At 32.2% G+C, this 24,175-nt stretch overlaps 1 protein-coding gene across 1 annotated transcript; it reads left to right on the top strand.

The window, feature by feature from the left end:
• Positions 1 to 2,729: 2,729 nt before the first annotated feature.
• On the top strand, positions 2,730 to 18,463 carry LOC127738984 (uncharacterized). The gene is made up of 3 exons (XM_052250487.1): positions 2,730 to 3,550; positions 3,919 to 3,997; positions 16,794 to 18,463. Exons 1-3 carry the CDS (start codon positions 2,873 to 2,875, stop codon positions 17,324 to 17,326), a joined length of 1,290 nt encoding a protein of 429 aa, XP_052106447.1. The 5' UTR covers positions 2,730 to 2,872; the 3' UTR covers positions 17,327 to 18,463.
• The last annotated feature ends 5,712 nt before the right edge of the window (positions 18,464 to 24,175 follow it).

Below are 24,175 nucleotides of genomic sequence, written 5' to 3'. Positions count from 1 at the left end.
TGGACCCCAATTTGGACCAACTTGAAAACTGGGCCCGAAATCAAAAATCTAAATACATGTTAAGATTCAGCATATCAAAGAACCCCATATATTCAATTTCTGTTAAAATCAAACAAAGTTTAATTTTGGACCCTTTGGACCTTAATGTAGACCAATTTCAAAACTGGACCCAAAATTAAAAATCTAAATACACGGTCAGATTTGGCATAACAAATAAATAAATGTGGTCAAAGATTTTATAAATCTAATGCGCCATACTGTGCAATTAAAGATTACTTCTTGACATTTTTCAATATTTGAAATTTGAAATAAAAATAATATTTGAAGAATAATTCTTTTTAATTTCTGAAATCTGAAATGAGAAAAAATTGACCCCCCACAATTTCTGCCCCCCCCCCCTTTTTCCCCAAAAAAATTCTTGACCTCAAGATATGGTCATAATCTCAATTCAAATTTCCAATGAATTTGCAACCATAATTACCCATTTAAATTTACCATAGTGCTAACTTAATCTATTTTATAATAGAATTTGAAATATGGTGTCAAATCTTTCATATGGATTTTTTTGTAAAAAAAAAAGATGCAACATTTGCAGATATTTTTACTGGTCTTCCTTTATAAATATGCATTTCTTTAAACATAATTTAAAAGCAGTGTAAGGGAAGTAATCAAAACGTTGTATGTGGATTACCTCCCTTATACTGTTTTAAATTGTCTTAATTGTTCATTAACCATTACTTTATATATAATTTAAAGGCAGTGAAAGGGAGGTAATTAATTCAAATGTTGTATTTGATTTATCTCCCTTACACTGCTTTAAATTTTATTTTGTACTAAAGTATTTGTCCATATAAAAATGCTTGTTTTTTGGCCCCTAATTCCTAAAATTTTGAGGCAATTACCCCCAAAATCAATCCCAGCATACCCTTTGTGATATGGAACCTTGTGGTACAATGTCAGAGTGATCCATACACTAACACACAAGTTATGTCTGGAAGTTACAAAAATGCTTATTTTTGGCCCCTTTTTGGCCCCTTATTCCTTAACTGTTAGTACCATAACCCCCAAAATCAATCCCAACCTTCCTTTTGTGGTATTTAACCTTATGGTAAAATTTTATAGAGATCCATTCACTTAAACTAAAGTTAGAGTGCGAAAACCAATGTGTCTTCGGACGACGAAGACGACGACAACGACGACGACGACGACGACGACAACGCCAACGTCATACCAATATACGATCGCAAAATTTTTTTGCGGTCGTATAAAAAGTCCCTTATCAAATGGCAAAATTAAAAGCTCAAACACAGCAAACGAATGGAAAACAACTGTCATATTCCTGACTTGATACAGGCATTTCTTTATGTAGATAATGGTGGATTAAACCTGGTTTTATAGCTAGCTAAACCTCTCACTTTTATGACAGTCGCATATAACTCCATTATATTGACAACATCTATCTTTCTTTTTTGGGTAAAAATGGAAAGCTTTATAGGAAACGACAAATGAAAAAAAGAAATTCAAAAATTAAATTGGCAGTGTAAGAGAAACATGATACGAAAAATACCGAACATTCAAGCTTCCACTTCCAAATATTATTAGATTCATTTACTCCTTATCATTCTGTCTAATTGGTGTCCAAGAATATCATTAAGTAATATATATGAATAAGGAGATTGGGTATGATTGCCAATGAGACAACTATCCATCACAGTCTAATGATGTGGATATAACTGGTATTAAATCCGGAATGATTTTTGATAATCCACCTTGGATGATTTGTTCGAAATATATTTGACATTTCATTATCTTTCAATACTTTAAATGATGAGTGTACTTGATAGAATTATCAATAACAGCTTTTTAAAAGCTACACATTATATTTTTTTTACATTTCATGTGCAACTCCATCATTTATATGAAGATAAGTAGATGCAGTATAATCTCAAATGAATCAACGATCACCCGGAGACTAAATGACGAGAATTAAAAAAACTATGGTGGACTGTACGGCCTTCAACGATGAATAAACACAAATCGAACTATATAAGTCCACGGCGTAATAAATGTGAATCATTTCAAAATGAACATATTTAGGATAGGTAAAAAAATGTGTACGGTGAATTTGGGAACATTGGTTCTCTTTTTTTCTATAATGACCAAAACTAAATGTGTAAAACAACCAAGTGTAAATACTTTTAGGACTTCTTATTCTGAATTGAAGTTATCCGCTAAAAATTATTTCGAAAATGTACGTTGCGTTGCATTGATATTCACATTGACATAACTTCCACATGTTCAAATATTTGCTTTCATTTAAATAGATATATTAGTAAGTGCATTAAATCATTTAAGATTTTTGACAAGCTACGATGGTATACCAAAAATATATCTTCTCAAACAACAACATTAAGTACCCTCTCCCCACCCGGCAAAAAAAAAAAATTACAATACCCAGTACATCTTTAGGATAAAAAAATAAAAATACAGAACTATGAAACAATTCAAAAAAATATAGTATCACATGTATTACATAAAATTGCTAATGATAACAAAAATTACATAAAATAGTTGCAAAATTTTAATATTCATTAATTCAATATACCTATATATATATATAACTTTACTAACGCTTACAAATTTCCGTGCCTGTATATCATATCCGTATCCAGCATTGATATGGAGTCTTGTTAGCTCAATACCATGGTAACTATGTAAATAATCTCGAGAAAACGAAAGTAGAAAATACTTATGCAGTATTTAGCTAGTTGTAAGTAGTACTAAGATAGACTACAGTAGAACTGGAAGTCTTGGTTACTCAAAAATTTTATTCAAGTTGTACTCTAACTTACTTTTCGTTTATTTTTAAATTATGACACAAAAACAACGAGAAAACTTTTATAGAACCTCAACGGTCATCGTTGAACACGGGAAAGAAGTACTCGTATTATTGCTGGAAGATGATTTATTAAAACGAAACCTGACTTTAATAGATTTTATCAATCTAAACAAGCATGGAATATATCATCTTTGTTATAACAAAAATCCGTGTTGTCAATGTACAGGAGGAAAACTACTATGGAAATCACCTCCACAAAGAGTACTGTATCCATCCCAACTAGATATTTTGTTTGATAAAACAGGACCAAAAATGGCAGGTCATAATTTGAATGTCAGACCATTCTGTTGTTGTTCGGCTAAACGATCCTTATCCTGTGCTTATTTGGATCTTACACTCTTGAGGTGTCTGTTGGTTAAATTTGCTCCTTCTTGCATCGGTGCTGTTAGACAAGACGTCGAAGACTTAATTAAGTACAGGAATAATCTACATGGTCATTCAGAGGATGGAAAAATGTCGTCTGCAGATTATTCTGTGTACAAAATACAGATAGAACGTGTAATACTTTCAATTGCAAAACAATGCAACAAAGAAAAGATAATAAGACAAAAGCTGGAAGATGCAGCGATCAGACCGATTGATGATACTATTTGCACCCAATTTCAAAATATACTGTTAGATGAAATTCGTAGGGAAATGGATAAAAACGAGGTAATTATATATCTCATTAGAATATAATGATTAACGATTTAAAGACACTTTAATATTGAAATGTATGGTAGGTGAAATGTCGTGAATCCTGACTTGTAAATAAAAACAAGAAGTAAAATAAAGTGGAAAACTATGTGTTAAAGAGGATATTGAGGTTAGTGTTACGATATTATATTAATTATATTAATAAGCAACGCGTTCATTTTACATATTCCCTTTTCTCACCTGACCCTTAGTATGTACTTGACTTAAAAGACATTCATTGTGTTTAAATGTATCTTTACTGAAAGTGATGACTGCAAGTTGAAATTGTGGAAGTGAAGTGCATTTGAGCAAAAGAAATGATAACTATATTTTTGACTTTGCAGACAATCGTTGATATGCAAGTCGTAATAGAACAGCATTCGAAGAAACTGGATAATATAGAGAGGAGCGCAAATGAAATAAGTAAGTTTTTTTGTTTAACTTTCTAAGCAGTTCCTGGAAGAAAAAAAAGATATATGATGTATTAACCCTATTGATAAGGGACTTTCCGATTTGAATTTTCCTTGGAGTTTTTTTGATATTTTTGTTATTTTACTTTTTTTTATATATATGACACAAGGTCCAAACTTAAAGTCTGTGATTTTTCTTATAAATCATAATCCCATAACGAGCTTTTTTCTGTCGGTTGCAAAATAAATCAACATGTAAGGAACCGCTAACCATATCACAAACAAAACATGTACATTATAGAATAAACTTTGAACATATAATATTTTTACACAAACAGGAATACTTATCGATAAACGCACGCTGTGTTTTTAATAAACATATACGCATGGTTAGCAATTGTGGCGTCGCATGAAAAGAATGGTTGCATATAGAAATGAAAACAATAGAGTAGGTAGACTAATTGTAAATTCTACAGAAATGAAATTCAGGTTTTGACATTCAAAATTACAAAAACCTAGTTTTTGAACTAAGTTGAACAGATAGTAATGCTTTACCTAGTTAAGCTATTGATATTCATAATGATATTGCATTACCATTATATTGGCATATTCCTATTTTTTCATCACTTTGTGGCTTACAGAAATTACCTTCTTGAGATTATTGGGTACAGTTTCCTAAACCAGACGTTTTAATCTATTGATACATTCAATGAAAAAAAATGTATTTTCGAAGTCGTAATATTTCTGATATCGAAAGTCAACTTTTATTTAGTATATTAGTAACAGAAAGACAAGTTATTTCAAGGAACCTTTATAGCAAATCTGACAGTTCTTTACGTTTATATCTAATTCCACCTCTTCAATTCGCCTTTATGAGGGTAGTAATGGGGTACCCCACTTGACTAATGACGGTAAAATATTTATTAAAATAATGTTAACGATAAATATTTTACTCCATTTGACACTAACGGTAGCTACAAAATTAAATTTGACGAATGACGATAGAAAATTTAGGCTCATTTGACGCTAACGGTAGCGCAAAAAGGACGTTTGACGCTTGACGGTAAAAGGCATTCCTATCCTCCTTTATATGTTGCATAGTGAAAATTTCGATATATGTATATTTGACACACGCATATGACGGTGTAATTGTTCATGATAATTCCAAACTATACAGTTTTGATTTTGTTGAATTATTTTTCTTATTCTGGGCGCTGTGGTTGACAAATAAATTTTAGTACGTTTGTTTACAAGACATTAAGAGACACATAATATAATATTGCAGATCAATATATACGTGACAGTTGAATAGTGTGATAGTTCGAATTGATTTGACAAGTTCAGACTTACCGGCAAGTATAATTATCTTGTGGTTGCAAGGAGTCTATTTGCTTTGCGAACAATGCATGCCTCTATGAGTTTCTCGTTCAAATCAAACCCGATGAATTGGCGGAAAGTTAATTGGATATATATCAGCAGTCATATTAATAATAGTATTTTTGACTGGATTGCCAACTCTTGAAAATGTTTATGCATTTTTGACAAGCCTTTGACATTTATGTTGCAAACGCCTGAACGTCGTCGACGGTGTAGACTTTAAAATTCAGTCTGATGTAAAACAAATTTAGAAATCAATAACATTGTCAAACCTTTAAGAACATTAAAGAAATTTGGACACATGATTTTTTAGACCAACAGACTAAGTTTCCAGAGCAAATTTTTTAAAATATATTTTTTTATTTTTTTTATTTTTACGTATTTTGTGGTAAGTTTAAACATATTTTATTGTTCAAAATGGCAAATGGATCAGACACAAATTTTACAACTTAGTAACGTCTTCTCAAAATTTAACTGATAACTGGGCTAATTGTTTTTCAGCAAACTAGTAGATACAGTCTGGACCCGGTTGTTCATCTCTTGGTTGAATTTTACCCAAGGGTTAAATATCATAACCCTTGATTAAAATTTAACCCCAGGTTATTGTCTGTTGTTCATCCTGTGGTTAAATTTCTTCCTGTGTTAAATCCTAGGTTAAATGATTCAATTTAACATTGCTTAGGACCTCGATTAAAATTTTAACTTATTAGACATAATAGACTTATAGCCAAGGCTCCGTGTTGAAGACCGTACTTTGACCTATAATGGTTTACTTTTATAAATTTTGACTTGGATGGAGAGTTGTCTCATTGGCCCTCATATATATATATATATACCACATCTTCTTATACCTATTTATAACCGGGTTTGCATTTGCGCCTGTCCCAAGTCAGGAGCCTCTAGCCCTTGTTAGTCTTGTATGTTTTTTTAATTATAGTTCGTTTATATGTTTTCGAGTTTAGAGTGACGTCCATTTTCATTGAACAAGTACACATTTTTGTTTAGGGGCCAGCTGAAACCCACCTCCGAGTGCGGGATTTTGTCGCTGTGTTGAAGACCCATTGGTGGCCTTCGGCTGTTTTCTGCTCTTTGGTCGGGTTGTTGTCTCTTTGACACATTCCCCATTTTCATTCTCAATTTTATTATTACCGGGTTTGTACTAGCATGAGCAACACGACGGGTGCCACATTCGGAGCAGGATCTGCTTACCCTGCCACCCTTCCGGAGAACCTGAGATCACCCCTAGTTTTTGGTGGGGTTCGTGTTGCTCAGTCTTTGTTTTCTATGTTGTGTTTTGTGTACTGTTGTTTGTCTGTTTGTCTTTTTCTTTTTAGCCATGTCATTGTCAGTTTATTTTCGACTTGGTTACGTTACCCTCAGTAAAAATACTAACCTTCGGTTATATTTAACCAAGGGGTAAATTCAACCCAGAGAGGGACAACCGAGTACTGGAATTGTTTTTTCTTACACATTTAGGGGGTAGACCTGGGGTATGGGAGAAAACTCTTAAAAATGTATACAAAGTTATTTGTGCGTCTTAACTTAACAGTTCTATTATTGAAACAGTGACCAAGCATTTTATATGTTATAAAAATAAGGAGATGTGGTATGATTGCCAACGAGACAACTATCCACCAAAGTTCGAATAAAGTGGATGTAAGCAAGTATAGGCATTTGTTTACATTTCTTCATAAGAATGAGACTGAGTGATGTTTTGAGAATGACCTTTGTCATCATTTAGATAAAAACTTGAACCGGAAAAAACATTGAATAATGAAGTAATGTTTCAGTGCTGAGTGATAGGCTGTACTTAACTGTATGTCTTTGGTTATCACACATCAACGGCAATATTCCAGAAAATATGATCTGAACAACCATCCTAGTAATAGCTTATGCTAACAGATAACCTACATTAGCACAAAGATAGCACTTTGATGGTGACAGACAGTCGATTTATTGATGAATACATTGAATTCTTTGTCTGCTAACTCGTTAACAGGGGCCTTTTGTAGTCTTGGGGAAATAAAGAAACGTAACAATTTAATGTTGATACATCAATTCGTCCCAAGGGGAATCGTGCCATACTGAATATATATATAAATGATTTTCCATATAAACTTGACTATAATCATTAGGGCTAGGACCATACAATTTCCCCATAAGCACACAAAAATAATGCAAAGAAAGACTGTAGAAGTTTTTATCGAGTAAAAATGTTTATTTTGTCAAACAATATTCTTGTTTCTTGTATTTGTAGGCCCAATTGTTATGAAGATTTTATCAATTTGAAACGGTTAAATTCCATAAAAATTTGTGATTTTCGAGCATTTTTTTGCAGAAATTAAACAATAATATTCTTTTAAAATTGTATTTACTTTTGGATTCATCTTAACCTTACATCTTCTTTATGATTTTCGTTGTCATACAATCTACATTTTATTTATTTTACTACATTTATTATAACATAAACGGTACCAATTTTACTGTGCCAGATGCGCATTTCGACAATTAATGTCTCTTTAGTGATGCTCGAGGAAAACTGATTCACAAATTGAAGAGCTCACAAAACCAAAAAAGACAAAAGTATAGCCCAAACCGAGCAAGGAATCGGAACTTTGCATGAAGGAGTTATATTCCTTAGTTTCAAACAATTTTCAAATTTTTGTTCTGACAAAGTTTGAAAAATTGAATGTGTTATTTCAGAGTTTCAGATTTTCCACTTGTTCAACAGTTTTCAACCATTAATTTACATTCAGGGTATAAATGATACCGTTACATTTCAGATTTACTTTGAAATGTGTTTCAACTACGCATTTTTACAGTCATGGATATTCCTATTGAGAACATGTGCAAAAAAATAAGAAACAGTTCCTTCATGTCATGCTCTACTCTCATTTTAACATGGGTAGGCATTATATTTGTCGATACGTTACACCGGACGTTTACGAGGTGTAAAATATGGTCAAATATAATGCTTACCCATGTTAAATGAGCAAAGAGCATGACATGAAGGAATTATTTCGATTCTAATAGGACAAATTTGGTATTTATATAGGTCGACGCGTACGAAAATACCTTAGGAATGTTTGGTTGTTCCCGTTTTCTCCCCGTGAAGTATGTACTATACATTACATTTCCATATTTAATAAGTTTAAAAACTAATAGCAGGGTAAAAATACAATGTTTTAATAACAATATATAATACAATTTTATGTAAGCAGATAGAATATGTGTATTTTATTAGGATAAAAATGATAATAACGAGAATGTAAACAGTAAGCTTGTGGGCATGTGTCAAACATATTTTGTGCTAATTAGTAATTAGAACACGACTTTGTTGACAAAGCGAAATAAGGACTTCATTTTAGAACTCATAATAATATATGTCTACTAGCCGGTTTTCGACCATATGCAAGGGTACCCCAAAAATGATCAAATTCATATACCCTAAACAAAAATTGCAACGGTGAATTTCAACAACTTTTTGGCAGATGATGCACGGACCCCTACCCTTTTAATGGTTTAAATAATCAAAAAGTTTTAGGATACCTAGGTCTACAACCTAAATAAATTATTTTGTTACACCTTTAGTGTATAGAATTTTATGAAAATTTGATAGAAACTTTTCTATGATAAAGAGATAATGTGTGAAGCAAAATTTTGAAAATATATTATCTTTTTAAATTTTTCAGTCTTTTACTGATAAATGGAGTTTTTTTTCAGTTAACATTTACAGACTGTCTGGAATTAAATTATTGACATGATTTATTATAAACCTTTATGGATTGTTATAAAACTTGGACAGAAACTAATCTTCAAGATCAAGATAAAATATCTATTGTTTTAATTTGTTTTGTATTGTTTTTAATTCTGTTTTTTGCTGAGACACACGGTTCTGCAGAATCCTTTACGAATTTTGTAATTTCTGCTCAAAATCAGTAAAAATATGAAAAATGAATATGTGGACTATTCGTCAAAAACCCAACGACACAAAACAGAAAGACATTTCAGCACTCGAAATGCCAGAGGTGGTTATATGACTTTTGTCGAGCTTGCGATATTTTGTCGCTGAAGCGAGACGTTACATAGCGATCTTTCTTATTTCGTCAAAAGGTTTTGTCGGTGGTTAATTTCTTTTTAGAACCAATAATTTTGTTTAATCTTTATGTAATTGTATGCAAGTTGGACAGGAGCTTTTATATGATCAAAACTTTAATAATTTTATCAAAACTTCATAGAATTTGATGAAACTGTGCCTGAAGCTTTTAAATGTGTGATGCAAAAGTTTGAAAATATTCTTTTATTTTTCCGTTTTTACTGATAAATGGACTAAAGTTAACTAGTTCCCTTACTATTAAAGAACTTGTTATTAACTTTTGTAATAAAGCATATCAAAATAATGGAATTAACTATTTTCGGACTGTAAAAAATTCTTTAAATGTTTTGAATGGATTAACTACGTGCTTTGAATGGATTCCGTTCAAATAAGTTGACAGTTATGATTTTTCGACTATACACTTCCACACAATTTTATTGAAGTGAGGTTCTCTTATTTGATTAAATGGTCATTTGAAAAATCCGGTTGCTGATTTATTTTGCTGCAACTCATAGAAAGCCTTCTTCCGTAATGAAAGGGGAAATATATTAGATATACTTACAGGAACTGTGCTGAGATGTTAAAAGCTTTAAATTTTCTTCTCTATGTACGTTTTGGCAATACAGTTTATCAACTAGTTGAAGTTTTCCAATGGGCACCTATTGCGACCCATTAATTGCGGACTTTTCCTGTATTGTTATGAATCACAGTTTATGGCCAAACTCAGTAAAGATACGTCTAAATTCCATTTCATTGATAAATTTAGAAACACTCACCGTTACCTTGATTATATTTTTGCTTTGAATAATCAAGAATATTCTAAATTTACTGGAGAAATTTACCCAAAGGAACTTACTTTGAATAAATCTAATACAAGTAATACTTGTCCTTTCTAGATTTAGCTATTTCAGTTTCACACGGAAAACTCTATACAAAAATTTACTACAAAAGAGACGATTTTACGTTCCCGATTATTATTTTCCCCTTTTTGGACGGTGATGTTACTTTGACCCCTTCTTACGGTGTGTATATTTCGCAACTTATTCGCTATGCCCGTGTCTTAGGTCGCGTTTTAGACTTCAATGAGCGTAATTTATGTATAACTATTTCAGTTGTACAATCTTTAAAATATTGTTTTAGTGGTAAAACATTGATTTGTATTTGAAAAATTAAAACATAACTAAATAAATATTTCTATATATGATCCTACATCTTGTCGATACTGTGTACTGAGTTTTTGGCATTGCAAATGGTCCTGCATTTCTAGGACGGTTTATGACGACTTTACACTAAATCTTTTGGATTTATATTAATTGATACTTTAGCTTGGGAGAACATGAATTGATTATCAGTTGTAATTGGCTTTGAACTATCTTTCAGTAACTGCGAGTACTCTTATTTCGCTGCATTTTGTCTATTTTATCATGTTAGCTGTTTTTGTGCCTCGTACCTATCTTTTGATATAAGCCAATTGCAACTGATTTTTACAGTTTGCAGTAGCACTTCTGTCCTAGGTTAGGAGAGGGATGAGCACTCACAAACATGTTTAACCCCGTCACATCCTTTATGTGCCTGTCTCAAACCAGGAGCCTGGAGTTCATTGGTAGACAATCATACCACATCTCCTTGTTCTTATAAGTTTATTTGCAGTAAACGTTTAGTTACAGCCTTGGAATTAATTTCTTTAGACATCAATAACTTTTTCTAATCTTCATAGAAATTGCATCTGAAGAAAATGTTCGTAGTTAATGATAAATTGAGCCAAACTATGTGTATGAATTCACAGGCAGTTGTCTGAAAAAAATCTACCTATAGGTTGCACTTTGTAAATACAGCTGTTTCTCAAACCACGCCTCTTTTGGAGAGACATATAATATTCATAGATATTTCGTTTTGTTAACGTACTGGTTTCCAGATATGATCTCTATGTTTCATCTCATAGAGACATAACTTGGGAATGCTACCAGTATAAAAGCATATGGTTGCGGTGAAAGTTGAATTCTGAAGTAGGCCCAAAGTGAAGGTAGGAGTAGGACAGAATTTTAGTATAAGTTTAAACTCTAACAAGTTCGGGGCATATAAATGTTGAGAATATGCCGCACAGCCCTATGTTTTGACCTTTGAATAAAATAGTAGTGCATAACAACTTTCCATTCTAGGATATAATTTTTTACGAAACTTCATAGTAAAAGTGGCACAGTTTTAACCGCAAAGGGAGTTCTTATGGGAAATTGCATTGTCTATATTTACAGAAATGCAACCTATATACTGTGTTATATTAACAAGTCTAAATTGAAAACAACGTTCAAACCTATGATTGCGTTGGATAAAAACCGCAATTTTTATACGTGTGCATGCACAACAAATTTCTTGTTGGAGGGGTCTAAATACAGCATAAACAACATTTTCCAAAAGACCAAAAAAGTGAAAAAGTATATTTAAAGAAAATGCATTTGACTAAAATGTTGAACAACAAATGTTCTTAAACCCTGCTGACTGCCATTGACGATTGCCAAGTAAACGGATCACCGATGTAATAAATGGATCTTAATTATAAATTTAATACTAAAAGAAAACAATAATCTTGCGGAAAAGATGATATACCGCAAACAAAAGGTGCAAAGGTTTTTGTACACCATATCCGGATTTCTGTGTTATATTAATATATATATGTAAAAACAATTCAGAGACAACTGCCTGTGCAAGAGATATAGATAGCAAATACAGAAGTCTTAAAACCGGTGTAGTTTTCACTACACATCTAAGCATGTTTTTCATAGATTTGAATAAGTATTTATTTTAATCAATAATTTGCCTTATTCATTTCCGTTTTGAACGCCACATGAACGGTGTCTTTAAGTCTGTTTAAGTCTCTGTTTTACAAGGAAAACACTTTTATTTGTTCAAAACCCAACGAATACGATCACGCAACGCTGTATTATTGGAGAATAATACGTGGTATCACTATTCAGCAATAGCTTACTGTACATTTGATTTTATTATCTCCTATTTCAATTTTTTTTTCAATAAGGACCCAATAAGGCTTTACCGATACCAAATTTTAGGAAGTTCTTATTTGTAGTTCATGAGAATAAACGATTGAAATTTCATACATGGACATTTTGTATCAGAATATGTACATGTATATAAGCATATGTTTTTTTTAATTAGATTTGACCTTCTGATGATCATTTTTAAGAATTATGTGATTAGGGAGATAATATCTCTTTTTTATAGTGTGCATGAATCGTTTTGATATCAAGGAACTTATATGCATAAATACCGGTAACTAACCGAAATATATATACAGTCAAAACAGTGTTCAATGCAGATTTACAGGCAAAATTACCTTTTTTCTTATAAATGCCTCAGTACCTTGTACACGAAATCTGCAACACCGTACGATACATTACATTTCGAGGTAAATTCAACTCTAAAACCATAAAGTTTTGACTGGGAAGCTAACAATAGGTTTCATACTAAAATATAAATTCATTTCTAGAAATATAAAACCTCAGTGGGCCCCAAAAAATGAATGCCATGAAAAAAAAGAAAAACAACCATAAGACAAAGAACAATACACAAAACACAGTATAGACAAATAAAACCGAGCAACACGAACCCCATCGAATACCGGGGGTGATCTCAAGTGTTACTAAAGGGTAAGCAGATTCTGCTCTGAATGTGGCACCCGTCGTGTTGCAAAGTATGTGACCATGAAATCTGAGGAAAATTGTTTTCAACAACACTTTGGACATCTTCTTTTATGTGAGGGATATTGATAATTGGTCGGTACATTCCATGCCGTATAGGATTCCCAAAATTAAAATTCTATGCTTTTATTTACCTCGATTTTTTTTTCTTCCGTTCGAATCCGCCATCCCGTGTCATAAATAGTTAACGGGCGCAGATATTTTAACGAAGAATTCAAAACTACTCATGGACATTTTATATTTTTCTGCAGCTATCTTAAAATCTATTTTTATAAAAAAAAGAATAAAATTCTATATTTGAAAAATTCAACGCTGCCAAAATGCGAAACCAAAGTCCTAACTGTGTATTGCTAACTTATACCAATTAGCTAAAATGTTCTCCGACATAGCCAGCACTCTGCATGTTGAATTTACGCGGTTTTATCTAATTGTTAAATAAATATGATGATTTATTTTTTCCGTGCGTGCAACACGTATAAAGTTTGTTTCTCTAATTCTAAAACGATTTGTATTTTTTTCCCAAATCGATTGATTTTTTTTTTTTTGATAATCACTCAACGTTTGGCAGTTTTAACTCAGGTCGTCATTGGTCATTATTCAATTACGACGTCAATTTTTCTTGATTTTCTATGAATTTTCTATTTTGACGTATAAACCAAAAAATCGACCATGATGACTGACGACGTCACATAGAAAGCACACATCTTTTTCCAGATCGTTGGCAAAGATAATCTAAAAGTTTGTCTACATATCAATATCGTCTTCATCATTGAAGGTTGATTCCATCAACGAATCCATGCAAAATGATAGTTCTTCTCTCTCTAAAGATACATTGTATGTATTAAAAATGCTCGGCAAGCCTCGCTTTTTAAATTTGGTTAAATTTGCTCGAGTGGAGAAGCATTTTGCAGTGGTCGATTCTATAAATATATAACGTTATCAACCATAGACGACATTGACCAGAAAATAAAGACTACCTAAAACATCATTTTGGAGACTTATATTGAAGACTTGATCACTTTGATAGGCCACTAGTCTAAATACCACATGCTAAGATTGTCGATAAGATAAATTCGTTACAAAGTGTGCTAGTGACCTAATACGGTCAACGATCGATCGAACCCCATATGGAATTTAGGTCACTAGCACACTGTGTAACTAATAATATTATAATAACACTAGCACGGTATAACTTGCATGATACTGACTATTTATACATACCAATTACATTACCTAAGAAGGCAAAGTGTACGTAAATTGGGTGATATTTCGGATTTGATATAATCTATTATGAATTTGGAACTGCATCTGAAGATCTAAAATTCACAAATAAAATAGCTTTTTAACTTTTTTTCTCAAGTATTACGTGTTCTTTTTTAGAATTTTTGTCTTCTTTTTTTTTACTACAACAGTTTTGCAAATACCTTATTTTTGCTTCTAATTTCTAAATTAGAGAAAATATGCATTCGTTTCATATTTGTTGAATTTGGAGGTAGACTTTTTCAGCAAGTTGTCGGCATTCCTATGGGAACGAACCTCTCCTTGCCGATCTCTTCTTATTTTCATATGAGTCAGAGTTCCTTCAGACATTTGTCAAAAACAAGAAAATCAAAGAAGCCCGATCATTTAATTTCACATTCAGATATATTGTTGATGTTCTTTCCATTAGACCTTATACCTCGAATTTGACGTAAGCGGTCATCTCAATACCAGAATCTATGAAAAGCGAGACGATTTAAGTTTTGAAATTATAAATTTTCCTCACCTTAGCAGCAATATACCAACTTCACCTGCATATGGGATATACATTTCCCAACTCATCTGTATTCAAGAGCTTGCAGCAGCTACTCACACTTTATAAAACGTCACCAGTGTCTGAGCAGATAGTTGATGAGCCAAGGTTATGTCAATGAACGTCTTGTCCTTTTTCTAAAAAAAGTTCATTGGAAGATACCAAGACCTTGTTGATAAATATTCCTTATCAACTTAACAAATAATAAAATGATGGTCTTGAAGTATAGACTCTAGGTTCTGACGCTGTTTATCATCTTAATAACGTGTTAAAATTTCCCTTTTTTGTGCTTGTATATTTTCAATCTTTACTGTTTAGTCCATTTTTGATTATACTCATGACGTGGCTCAGTACTTATACATCCCGCCATTGCATTATTGTGCTATGGTTACAATTTTGAATTCTTGTCTTTCATTTTTGCTTAATGCTGTTTTGTGTTTCTTTGTTGGAACAGTGATTTGTTTTTATACTGATTAAGATTATATTACAATGTTGACAGCTGTACCCCCATTTTTGACGTATTTACCTATTATGTCTGTTTATTTTGCTCACACATTGTTGTCAATATAATGGAATTCTATGCTACTGTCATACTTAAGTGAGAGGTTTAGCTATAAAATCAGGTTGAATCCACCATTTTCTACATAAGGAAATGCCTGTACCAAGTCAGGAATATGACAGTTGTTTTTCATTCGTTAAATGTGTTTGGGCTTTTGATTTCGCCATTTATAAAGGAATTTTCGTTTTGAATTTCCCTTGGAGTTCGGTATTTTTGTTATTTTACTTTTCACTTGAAATTACGAATTTTCGAAAGTACGTCCAACGAATTGTTATCTGAAATGAGATGTTATTGCTGTAAATAGTTCCGTTGCAATTATTTGAATATAAAAGAGGGTAACCGGTTTCATTTTTTTTTCAATAGAAATCAATTAATCTCGATATGTAGCGTGCAAAAATGGTCAAAACGACAATGAACGATATTTTTCAAGTTTATTCACACTTCACTCGTACCTAATTGATTTAAACAGGAAAACGAATGTGGTGACACCCTAATAACAACTTAACTTTATAACGGAAATGTTTACGAATTTTTTAGAAATCGCAATTTCATATTTTTCGTACGTCACACATATATTCTATACAATACATTTATATTAAATTACACTCTTTAATTGATGGTATCGCTATTTGTAATTGTTCAGATGCATTTCAATGAGTTCTGAATGCATGAAAAAGAATTTAATCAAAATCCAAAATATCGGAAAATAACGTATACTTAATTATGATGTATATACTTACCTCGCATGTGTGTGTGTGTGTGTGTGTATTTTTTGGGTTTTTTTTGGTGATTGGTGAAGGTCGTTAAAGAGAAGAGGAGACGCCAGAGGGACATTCAAACTCACAAGTCGAAAACAAACTGACAACGCAATGGCTAAAAAAGAAAAAGAAAAAGACCAATAGACAAACAATAGTACACAAAACACAACATAGAAAACTAAAGACTGAGCAACACGAACCCAAAATCTGGGGGTGATCTCAGGTGCTCCGGAAGGGTAAGCAGATTGTTAAATGCCTGTTATAATGTGTCCATTGGTCCATTGATAGTTGTCGCACTGGCATGCATCCATACAAAACCTCCTCATTTTATTTTTGCATTTGTAAGATTGATTGAGTATTTTTATACATGTATATGCCTCAATAAATATAAACAGTATACTGAGTTAAAGCTGTCAGTATCTACGTAAACGGAAACTTAGGTGACACTTACGAACCTTGATACCAAAGGGACAAATTTTACGCAAATATTTCGCATTATTTATTTTCATTTCAGATCGTAGAGGCAGAGATAGACTGGTAAAGTTTCTGTTTTCCTCAGATTTGGTTTGTTGTGGTTTGATCTTTACAGATATTCATTTTGATGAATTTATTTTGCTGTTGCTATTTTTTTCTATTTATCACTTTGTTCTAGCATATTACCTGCCAAGAAATTTAGCCAAATTAATATCATCAGTTACAATTTTATGTGTAACAATTATAATTTTCCCAAGCATTTTAATTATAGTCATTTTACCAATAGAATTATGTTTCGTTTATTCTATCTCAGTATATTTCGTTCTCGTCTCAAGTTATGAAGCAGTAACTGCATTGATTCTTCTATATTATCTTATTATAATCAAAAATAGATTTCAAATTAGGAACTATTCTAGATTACTCTATTGGACTATTTCTGTTCTTCCATTTTGTTTTTGCTTTCTATATTACCTGTGGCCGCATATTTCAACGTTTGTAATGATAAACCTTAAAGCTGTTATTGCCATTCCAACTGTTATTATCGGTTTGATAATTTGTATCTACTATACGTAGAAGTTTTACTTTTATACTTAAGGGCCAACAATATGCGTAATAAATGTATCTACTAGTTTTCGTGAAGATAAATGTTTGCATATATATTTTAGTTCGTAGAAAAAAATTTGGGGATGACTTTTTGAAATACTAGACATTGTCCTCATACTGGCTAGCATCAATAGCCAGTTATCAAATTGTGATGGGGATGCATACATCCTTTTAAGTTATGTTGAATTGCATCTTTGATAGGCTAACCAGGTGACATAATATATAGGACGTATAACTCATAAACCAAGGTTCGCGGTCACTAGCTTTTACTGTTTACGTAAAATCATTTTAAAAAGATTATAATTGTCTTCAATCACACAACTTGGTGCAATTAGAACAGATAGCCGCCAAAAATAACACCATGGCGTACAATTTTTTTCATTTCAGTGACTTTGGGCTAGTTATTCGTTAATTCCAAGTTCTTAGATACTAAGTGCTTGCATATGAATTAATGTTAGGATGCATCTTATCATATAAAAAGTTACTATCAAAATAAGGTGATCGTGGCCTTCATTGTCTGCTTCTTGACTTTTGTAAAGTCTAAGTTCTAGTTTAGTTTTACCTTACTAATGAATCTTGAATCAATGAGCTAGATACAAGAAGCACAGTGAAATAGGTTCAAATGAATCATAGGCCACTCTAACGTGTATTTGATGCATTGCCTGCTTTAGTTATGTTAGCATTATCAGCTCGTTTGTATCAGATTTTGAGTTTTTGAATATTTTGGGCTAGAACATAACTCAAAAGACATAAATTTTTGTAAGTCTTATCTGGTGCAGTAAAATAAATATCTTTAATGTTATTCGATACCTTGATATATGCTGGTGATTTGATAGTCATCAACCAAGTAGCAAGTACTTTGGTACTGGCATGAACATTCAAATATTGTAAATTGTAATTCGCTTTTTAAACATTTTGAAAAAAATAATTTTCTATCAAATGATGTATCTACCTAATGCATACCTCTGAAATCTAGTTTGGCTAGACGTTAAGAACTTTTTGATTTAAAAATAAGAAGGTACGAAAATATTTTAAAATATCTCCAAATATGACTTCTTTATAATATTCCCTTATTTGTAATGTAATTAAATGTGTGTTAAAACAGTAGCCCGTTGATTTTTCTTTCTTTTAGTACAACATATAGCTTTATATCTCAGCAGATTACAAAGATGCAACATTTGTATTTTCGACCTTCAACAATGAGCAAAACCCATAACGCAAAGTAAGCTACAAAAGGCTCCAAAATGAAAAATGTAAAACAATTCAAACGAGAAAACTAACGGCCTGATTTAAGAACAAAACGATATAAAATTAAAAACCAATTGTTCAGAGAACAATTGAAGGTCTTTCTACATCAATTTTCTAAATTATTGATGAGAAGCTACTTCCGGTTAACTCAAAGGTACTATTGGCGTCCAAGCATATGTTTCTTCATATTGATTCAATAAATAAATGTTTCTATATATTTTTGCCTCAAATAAGGGAGATGATTGTCAACATCCGGTTAAAAAATGTCACATCCGTTCTCACATGATAGCTATATTCACACTGATTCCAAAAATATATGGTTTCTATATACCTTTGCCTGAAATAAGGGAGTAATTAGATACTTCCGGTTCATGGAAGATCACTTCCGGTCTCAAATGATAGGTTTATGTATACGTATTTAAAAATATATATAGTTTCAAGATACTTTTTCATGAAATAAGTGCAAAAATGGCTACTTCCGGTTTACTCAAGGTCTCTTCCGGTTTACATTTTTCAAGGTCATAAGTCACCCAACATTTTGCAAAAAGACTCTATCATGGTTTCATCATGTAACAAGTTGGAGTAATAATCAATTAACCTTAAATTTAATCATTTCAGGAATAATAACTCCTATAAGATGTCATTGGATTGTTTCAGACCAAATGTATCATACATATATTCATCACAATGAGGCAAACATTTTGCACTAGTTCTTTTATATATATCTTTAAAAGTGACAAAGGAGATCATAAAACAAGGAAAAGTCCAAATTTAGACTATGACCTTGACCTCTGACCTTGACCTCAATTTCATTTTAATGAACCAAAGACCCAAAATACATATACCTTAGGTCTCTATCACTTACCATTCATGCCATACATTAATGTATCACTTATGTCAAATACAGAAGGGGAAATAACTCTCATATGGAGTCTTCGTATCGCTTCCGTCAAAATTGAACAAAAAAATCCTGAGGATATAGCGAGGGGAAGAAGAAAAAATAATAATAATCAGAACAAAACCAATAGGTCTTTCCACAGAAAAGTGGAAAGACCTTATAACTGTGATTTCGTGAATTTCAATGTATTTTAACGAAAAAACAAGGTCCGTAACTCCCAGTTTTTACATTGAAATTTGAAAGAACATTGACCCAGAAGTCATAAGTTTTAAAAAAATCTATCGTCGAACATTTAGACACCCTAGCTACCTTGACACTGTGATATTTGATAATGGAACTTTTCTTGTAATGCATTTTAACGCTCCGTTTATTAGCGTATAAATAACAGATGATGAATATTATACATGTATGTTTTATTGCCGTGTGTGTTTTTGAAGTGTTATCGTGAGAGTTAAGTACTTTTGTCTGATAATGTGATTTTGTCATGATGTTATCTGAATTAAATTGTTTTTGTTGTTCTCAAGATAGACTAAATTTGCGTCATGGTGAAGCTTAAAATTGAGAATGGAAATGGGGAATGTGTCAAAGAGACAACAACCCGACCACAGAACAGACAACAGCAGAAGGCCACCAACAGGTCTTCAATGCAGCGAGAAATTCCCGCACCCGGAGGCGTCCTTCAGCTGGCCCCTAAACAAATATATATACTAGTTCAGTGATAATGAACGTCATACTAAACTCCAAATTGTACACAAGAAACTAAAATTAAAAATAATACAAGACTAACAAAGGCTAGAGGCTCCTGACTTGGGACAGGCGCAAAAATGCGGCGGGGTTAAACATGTTTATGAGATCTCAACCCTCCCCCTATACCTATGTATCTCCCCATGTTCGAAATACAGAGTTGTTTCAAACTATTACATATCCGATATTTAATTTAAATCCAGTCGAAATTAAGTCGGTTAGCACCGTGCACCGACCAGCAGACAGGAAAGAAGAAACAGATTACATGCACTTATTATTGTTCATGGAACAACCTTCATAAAGCATGCTCAGTATTGAAATACAATTTTAATTTGAAAAGAAGAAAATGTGGTATGATTGACAATGAGAAAACTATCCACCGTGGATATATGCAGTAATAAAATTGAGAATGGAAACAAGGAATGTGTCAAAGAGACAACAACCCAACCAAAGAGCAGAAAACAGCGCAATGCTACCAATGGATCTTCAACACAGTGAGAAAATCCCGCAACCGGAGGCGGGCTGCGGGCTACATATGTTCAAGGTAATAAACTAAGAACATATAAGTTATTTAAATATGATTATTGTACTGAACCTTACTTAAAATGTTAATTGCCATCTAAATCTTTAGGAGTGCTTTTTCAAAATTTAAATGTAGAGTTGCTCCCCTTAGAATAGAAACCGGCATATACGAAAGAAAAGAAATGCATGACGCAGGTTTCTTCAAAAGTGATGATTTTCTAAAAATTATTTGACATTTCACAGTGATATCATACTTTAACTTTGTTTAAACCTGTTTATTTACTTTTGACTTTAATTATTTATCCCTTGTAATTTTTTTATTAACTGTGTATTTGCATTCAGGTGTCACAGGTCAAATTTATTCGTTCATTGTGTGTTTATTTACGTTTTTTGATTGAGTTAAGCCTTCCAATTGATATTTTATAGTTTGTTTTTCTATGTTGTGATGTTATACTATTGTTTCAGAAAAGGGAGAAGGTTTGGTACCATTAAAACGTTTAATTCCGCTGCAAATGTTTGCACCTGTCCTAAGTCAGGAATCTGATTACAGAAGTTGTCGTCTGTTTGTGTGGTTCATACGTGTTTTTCGTTTCTCGTATTTATATAGATTAGACCGTTGGTGTTTCCGTTTGAATGGTTTTATACTAGTATAATTTCTTTATAGCTTGCTGTTCGGTGTGAGCCAATGCTCCGTGTTGAAGGCCGTACCTTGACCTATAATGGTTTACTTTTATAAATTGTAATTTGGATGGAGAGTTGTCTCATTGGCACTCATACCACATTTTCCTATATTTATGAATGAACATGTTTTTAATATTAGTATTGAAGATGAACTGCATGTTTTATTGAAATGTCCACTATACGAAGATCTTAGAAACATATTGTTTTATGAAGCTGCAAAATTTAATAATTTTAAAATGTAGATTTTTTACGTTTTATCAGATAATTATATATTTTGAATATTATATAGAACAGTTATTGCGCTTTTTAAACTTATCTCGTTAAGGCGAAGACTTTTTTTATTGTAAGAGTTATCTCCCCAAACACTAATTTTCTTGTGAGTGTATCTCCTCCGTAACAAAAAGAGATAACGAAAAAATTCTTTTTCATATTTGTTTGTTACATTCTCAGAAATTTTTGGCTGATTTGGATCCGGTGAATCATAAACCGTAAGCCGTATAAACCTATAGTCTTTATATTTGAGGTCATTGGGGCCTAACTTAGAAATGAGGTCAAGGTCAAAGGTCAAGGTCATATTCTGAATTTTGTCTTTTGCTTGTTTTTGCATTTTCTTTGATAGTTTTAACGTTATATATAAAAGAACTAGTGCAAAATGTTTGTTTTATTGTGATGAAGATATGATACATTTAGTCTGAAACAATCGAGTGACATCTTATGGAGTTATTGCCCATGAAATGTTTTATTTTTAAGGTAAATTGATTATTACTTCAGATTGGTACATGCTAAATCAATAAGGTCTCTTAGAAAATGTTTAGTGACATGTGACCTTGAAAAATATCTACCGAAAGTGACCTTGAGTGAACCGGAAGTAGTCATGTTTTCACTTATTTTATGGAAAAATACCTAGAAACCATATATTTTTCAAATGGGCATACATAACCTATCATTCCAGACTGGAAGTGACATTTTATTAACCGGAAGTAGCATATTATCTCCCTTTTTACAGGCATAAGTATATACAAACTATATATTTTGGGAATCAGTGTGAATAAAGCTATCATATGAGACCGGAAGTGACATTTTCCAATCCGGAAGTAGCAAATTATCTCTCTTTTTACAGGCAAAAGTATATACAAACCATATATTTTTGGAATCAGTGTAATAAAGCTATCATATTAGACTGGAAGTGACATTTTCTAAACCGGAAGTTGGCACTTATCTCCCTCATTTCAGGTAAAAGCATATAGAACCATATATTTATTGAATCAGTATGAATAAACCTATGATTGGACGCCAATAGTAACTTTGAGTAAACAAGAAGTAGCTTCTTATCAATTATTTAGAAAATTGATGTGGAAAGACCTTCAATTGTTCTTTGAACAATTAGTTTTTAATTAAAAATTGATTTTTCTTATTCAATAAAGCTAAAGTTTTTGAAAGTGCGGCCAGAACCTGCTATAACATTTCAATCATAAGAAATGTTTTTTATATCATTAATTATGCTATATTTTAATGATTTTCTTAAACAAATATATATTAGATACGATATGTACATTATCAAACTGTATTTAAATATTGCTTTACAGTCTCTCATAAATCTTTTAAAGGGGCACTAGCTACGAGATATGAAAAAACATTAAATATGATTTTTTTGTTCAATCATTAATAAAAGTGAAATAGTGAAATAATAATTCGCTTTTTTCAGCTCATTTGGTTCAATTTTGTCAAAATAAGCTAAGAAACATCGCTTTCAGATGACTACTAATCAATTACTTGTCGTCCTATGTGGGCCTATGTGGAAGATTGGTGTAAGTAGTTTATCTAGAGTACCACTAGCCTGTCAATACACTGAGGTTGAAAGGTGGAACCCCCCACCTCCCCCATGACACGTGGTAGGTGCGTTCGACTAGGTCTGCCAGTTTCCCTACCAAATGTATATGGTTCTCTCCGGGTCTTCGGTCTCCTCCACATATAAAAACTGTCCGCCACGATATAGCCAACAGTGCTGAAAATGGTATTTAACACCAACAATCATTCAATCAATCAATCAATCAATCTGTTAATCTATGCATAGGTGTTAGGTGTCTATATAGATTATTTTCCTAAAATGTTTATTATTGTTAGAAAGTATGTTGGCCTCCAGTTGTCAATTCTTGAATTGTTATTGCTTTGATGTTGGGTTGCTGTCGTATAAGTGTGAACCACGTATCACCTGTATATGTAATAATGTCAATAAGTGGATTTATTTGATGATGATTGATAGATTCTCGGCCTAGTATCATTTTGAAACATTACCATGCACAATTTTTAAACGAGGATTTGAACTCCACAAAATTTAAAAAAAAAACCAAACACATAAGATTCTAGAAGTATGCCTTTTCGGAAAATTTGTTTGATAACCAAAACTAACTATCCCACGTCGACCGCTTGTCATAGTATCTGTTAGTGCATTTGAGCACTGTTTGACCCCGCCTTCTCAGACTAGCAATAAAAAAAAATTAAACAATAAAACCAAATGATGAATTTTTCTTTAAATCTAAACAAAATGCACAAACAACAGATTAAGAAAAAACACAATTCAGGTCGAACTACACACCAAAGAAATGTTATTCTTTAAACGAAGAGGCAATGTTGTTTTTCTTTTCTAAATACTGTCATATTTCTAGAAACACCAAAATATAAACTCAGACAAATAGGTTGCACTTACATAAGAAAATGTTCTTAAG

Source organism: Mytilus californianus, unplaced genomic scaffold (assembly GCF_021869535.1).
Source record: "Mytilus californianus isolate M0D057914Y unplaced genomic scaffold, xbMytCali1.0.p SCAF_4, whole genome shotgun sequence".
Taxonomy (NCBI): domain Eukaryota; kingdom Metazoa; phylum Mollusca; class Bivalvia; order Mytilida; family Mytilidae; genus Mytilus; species Mytilus californianus.
Note: the sequence above shows the minus strand (reverse complement) of the source record. Positions and strands in the feature narration are given on the sequence as shown.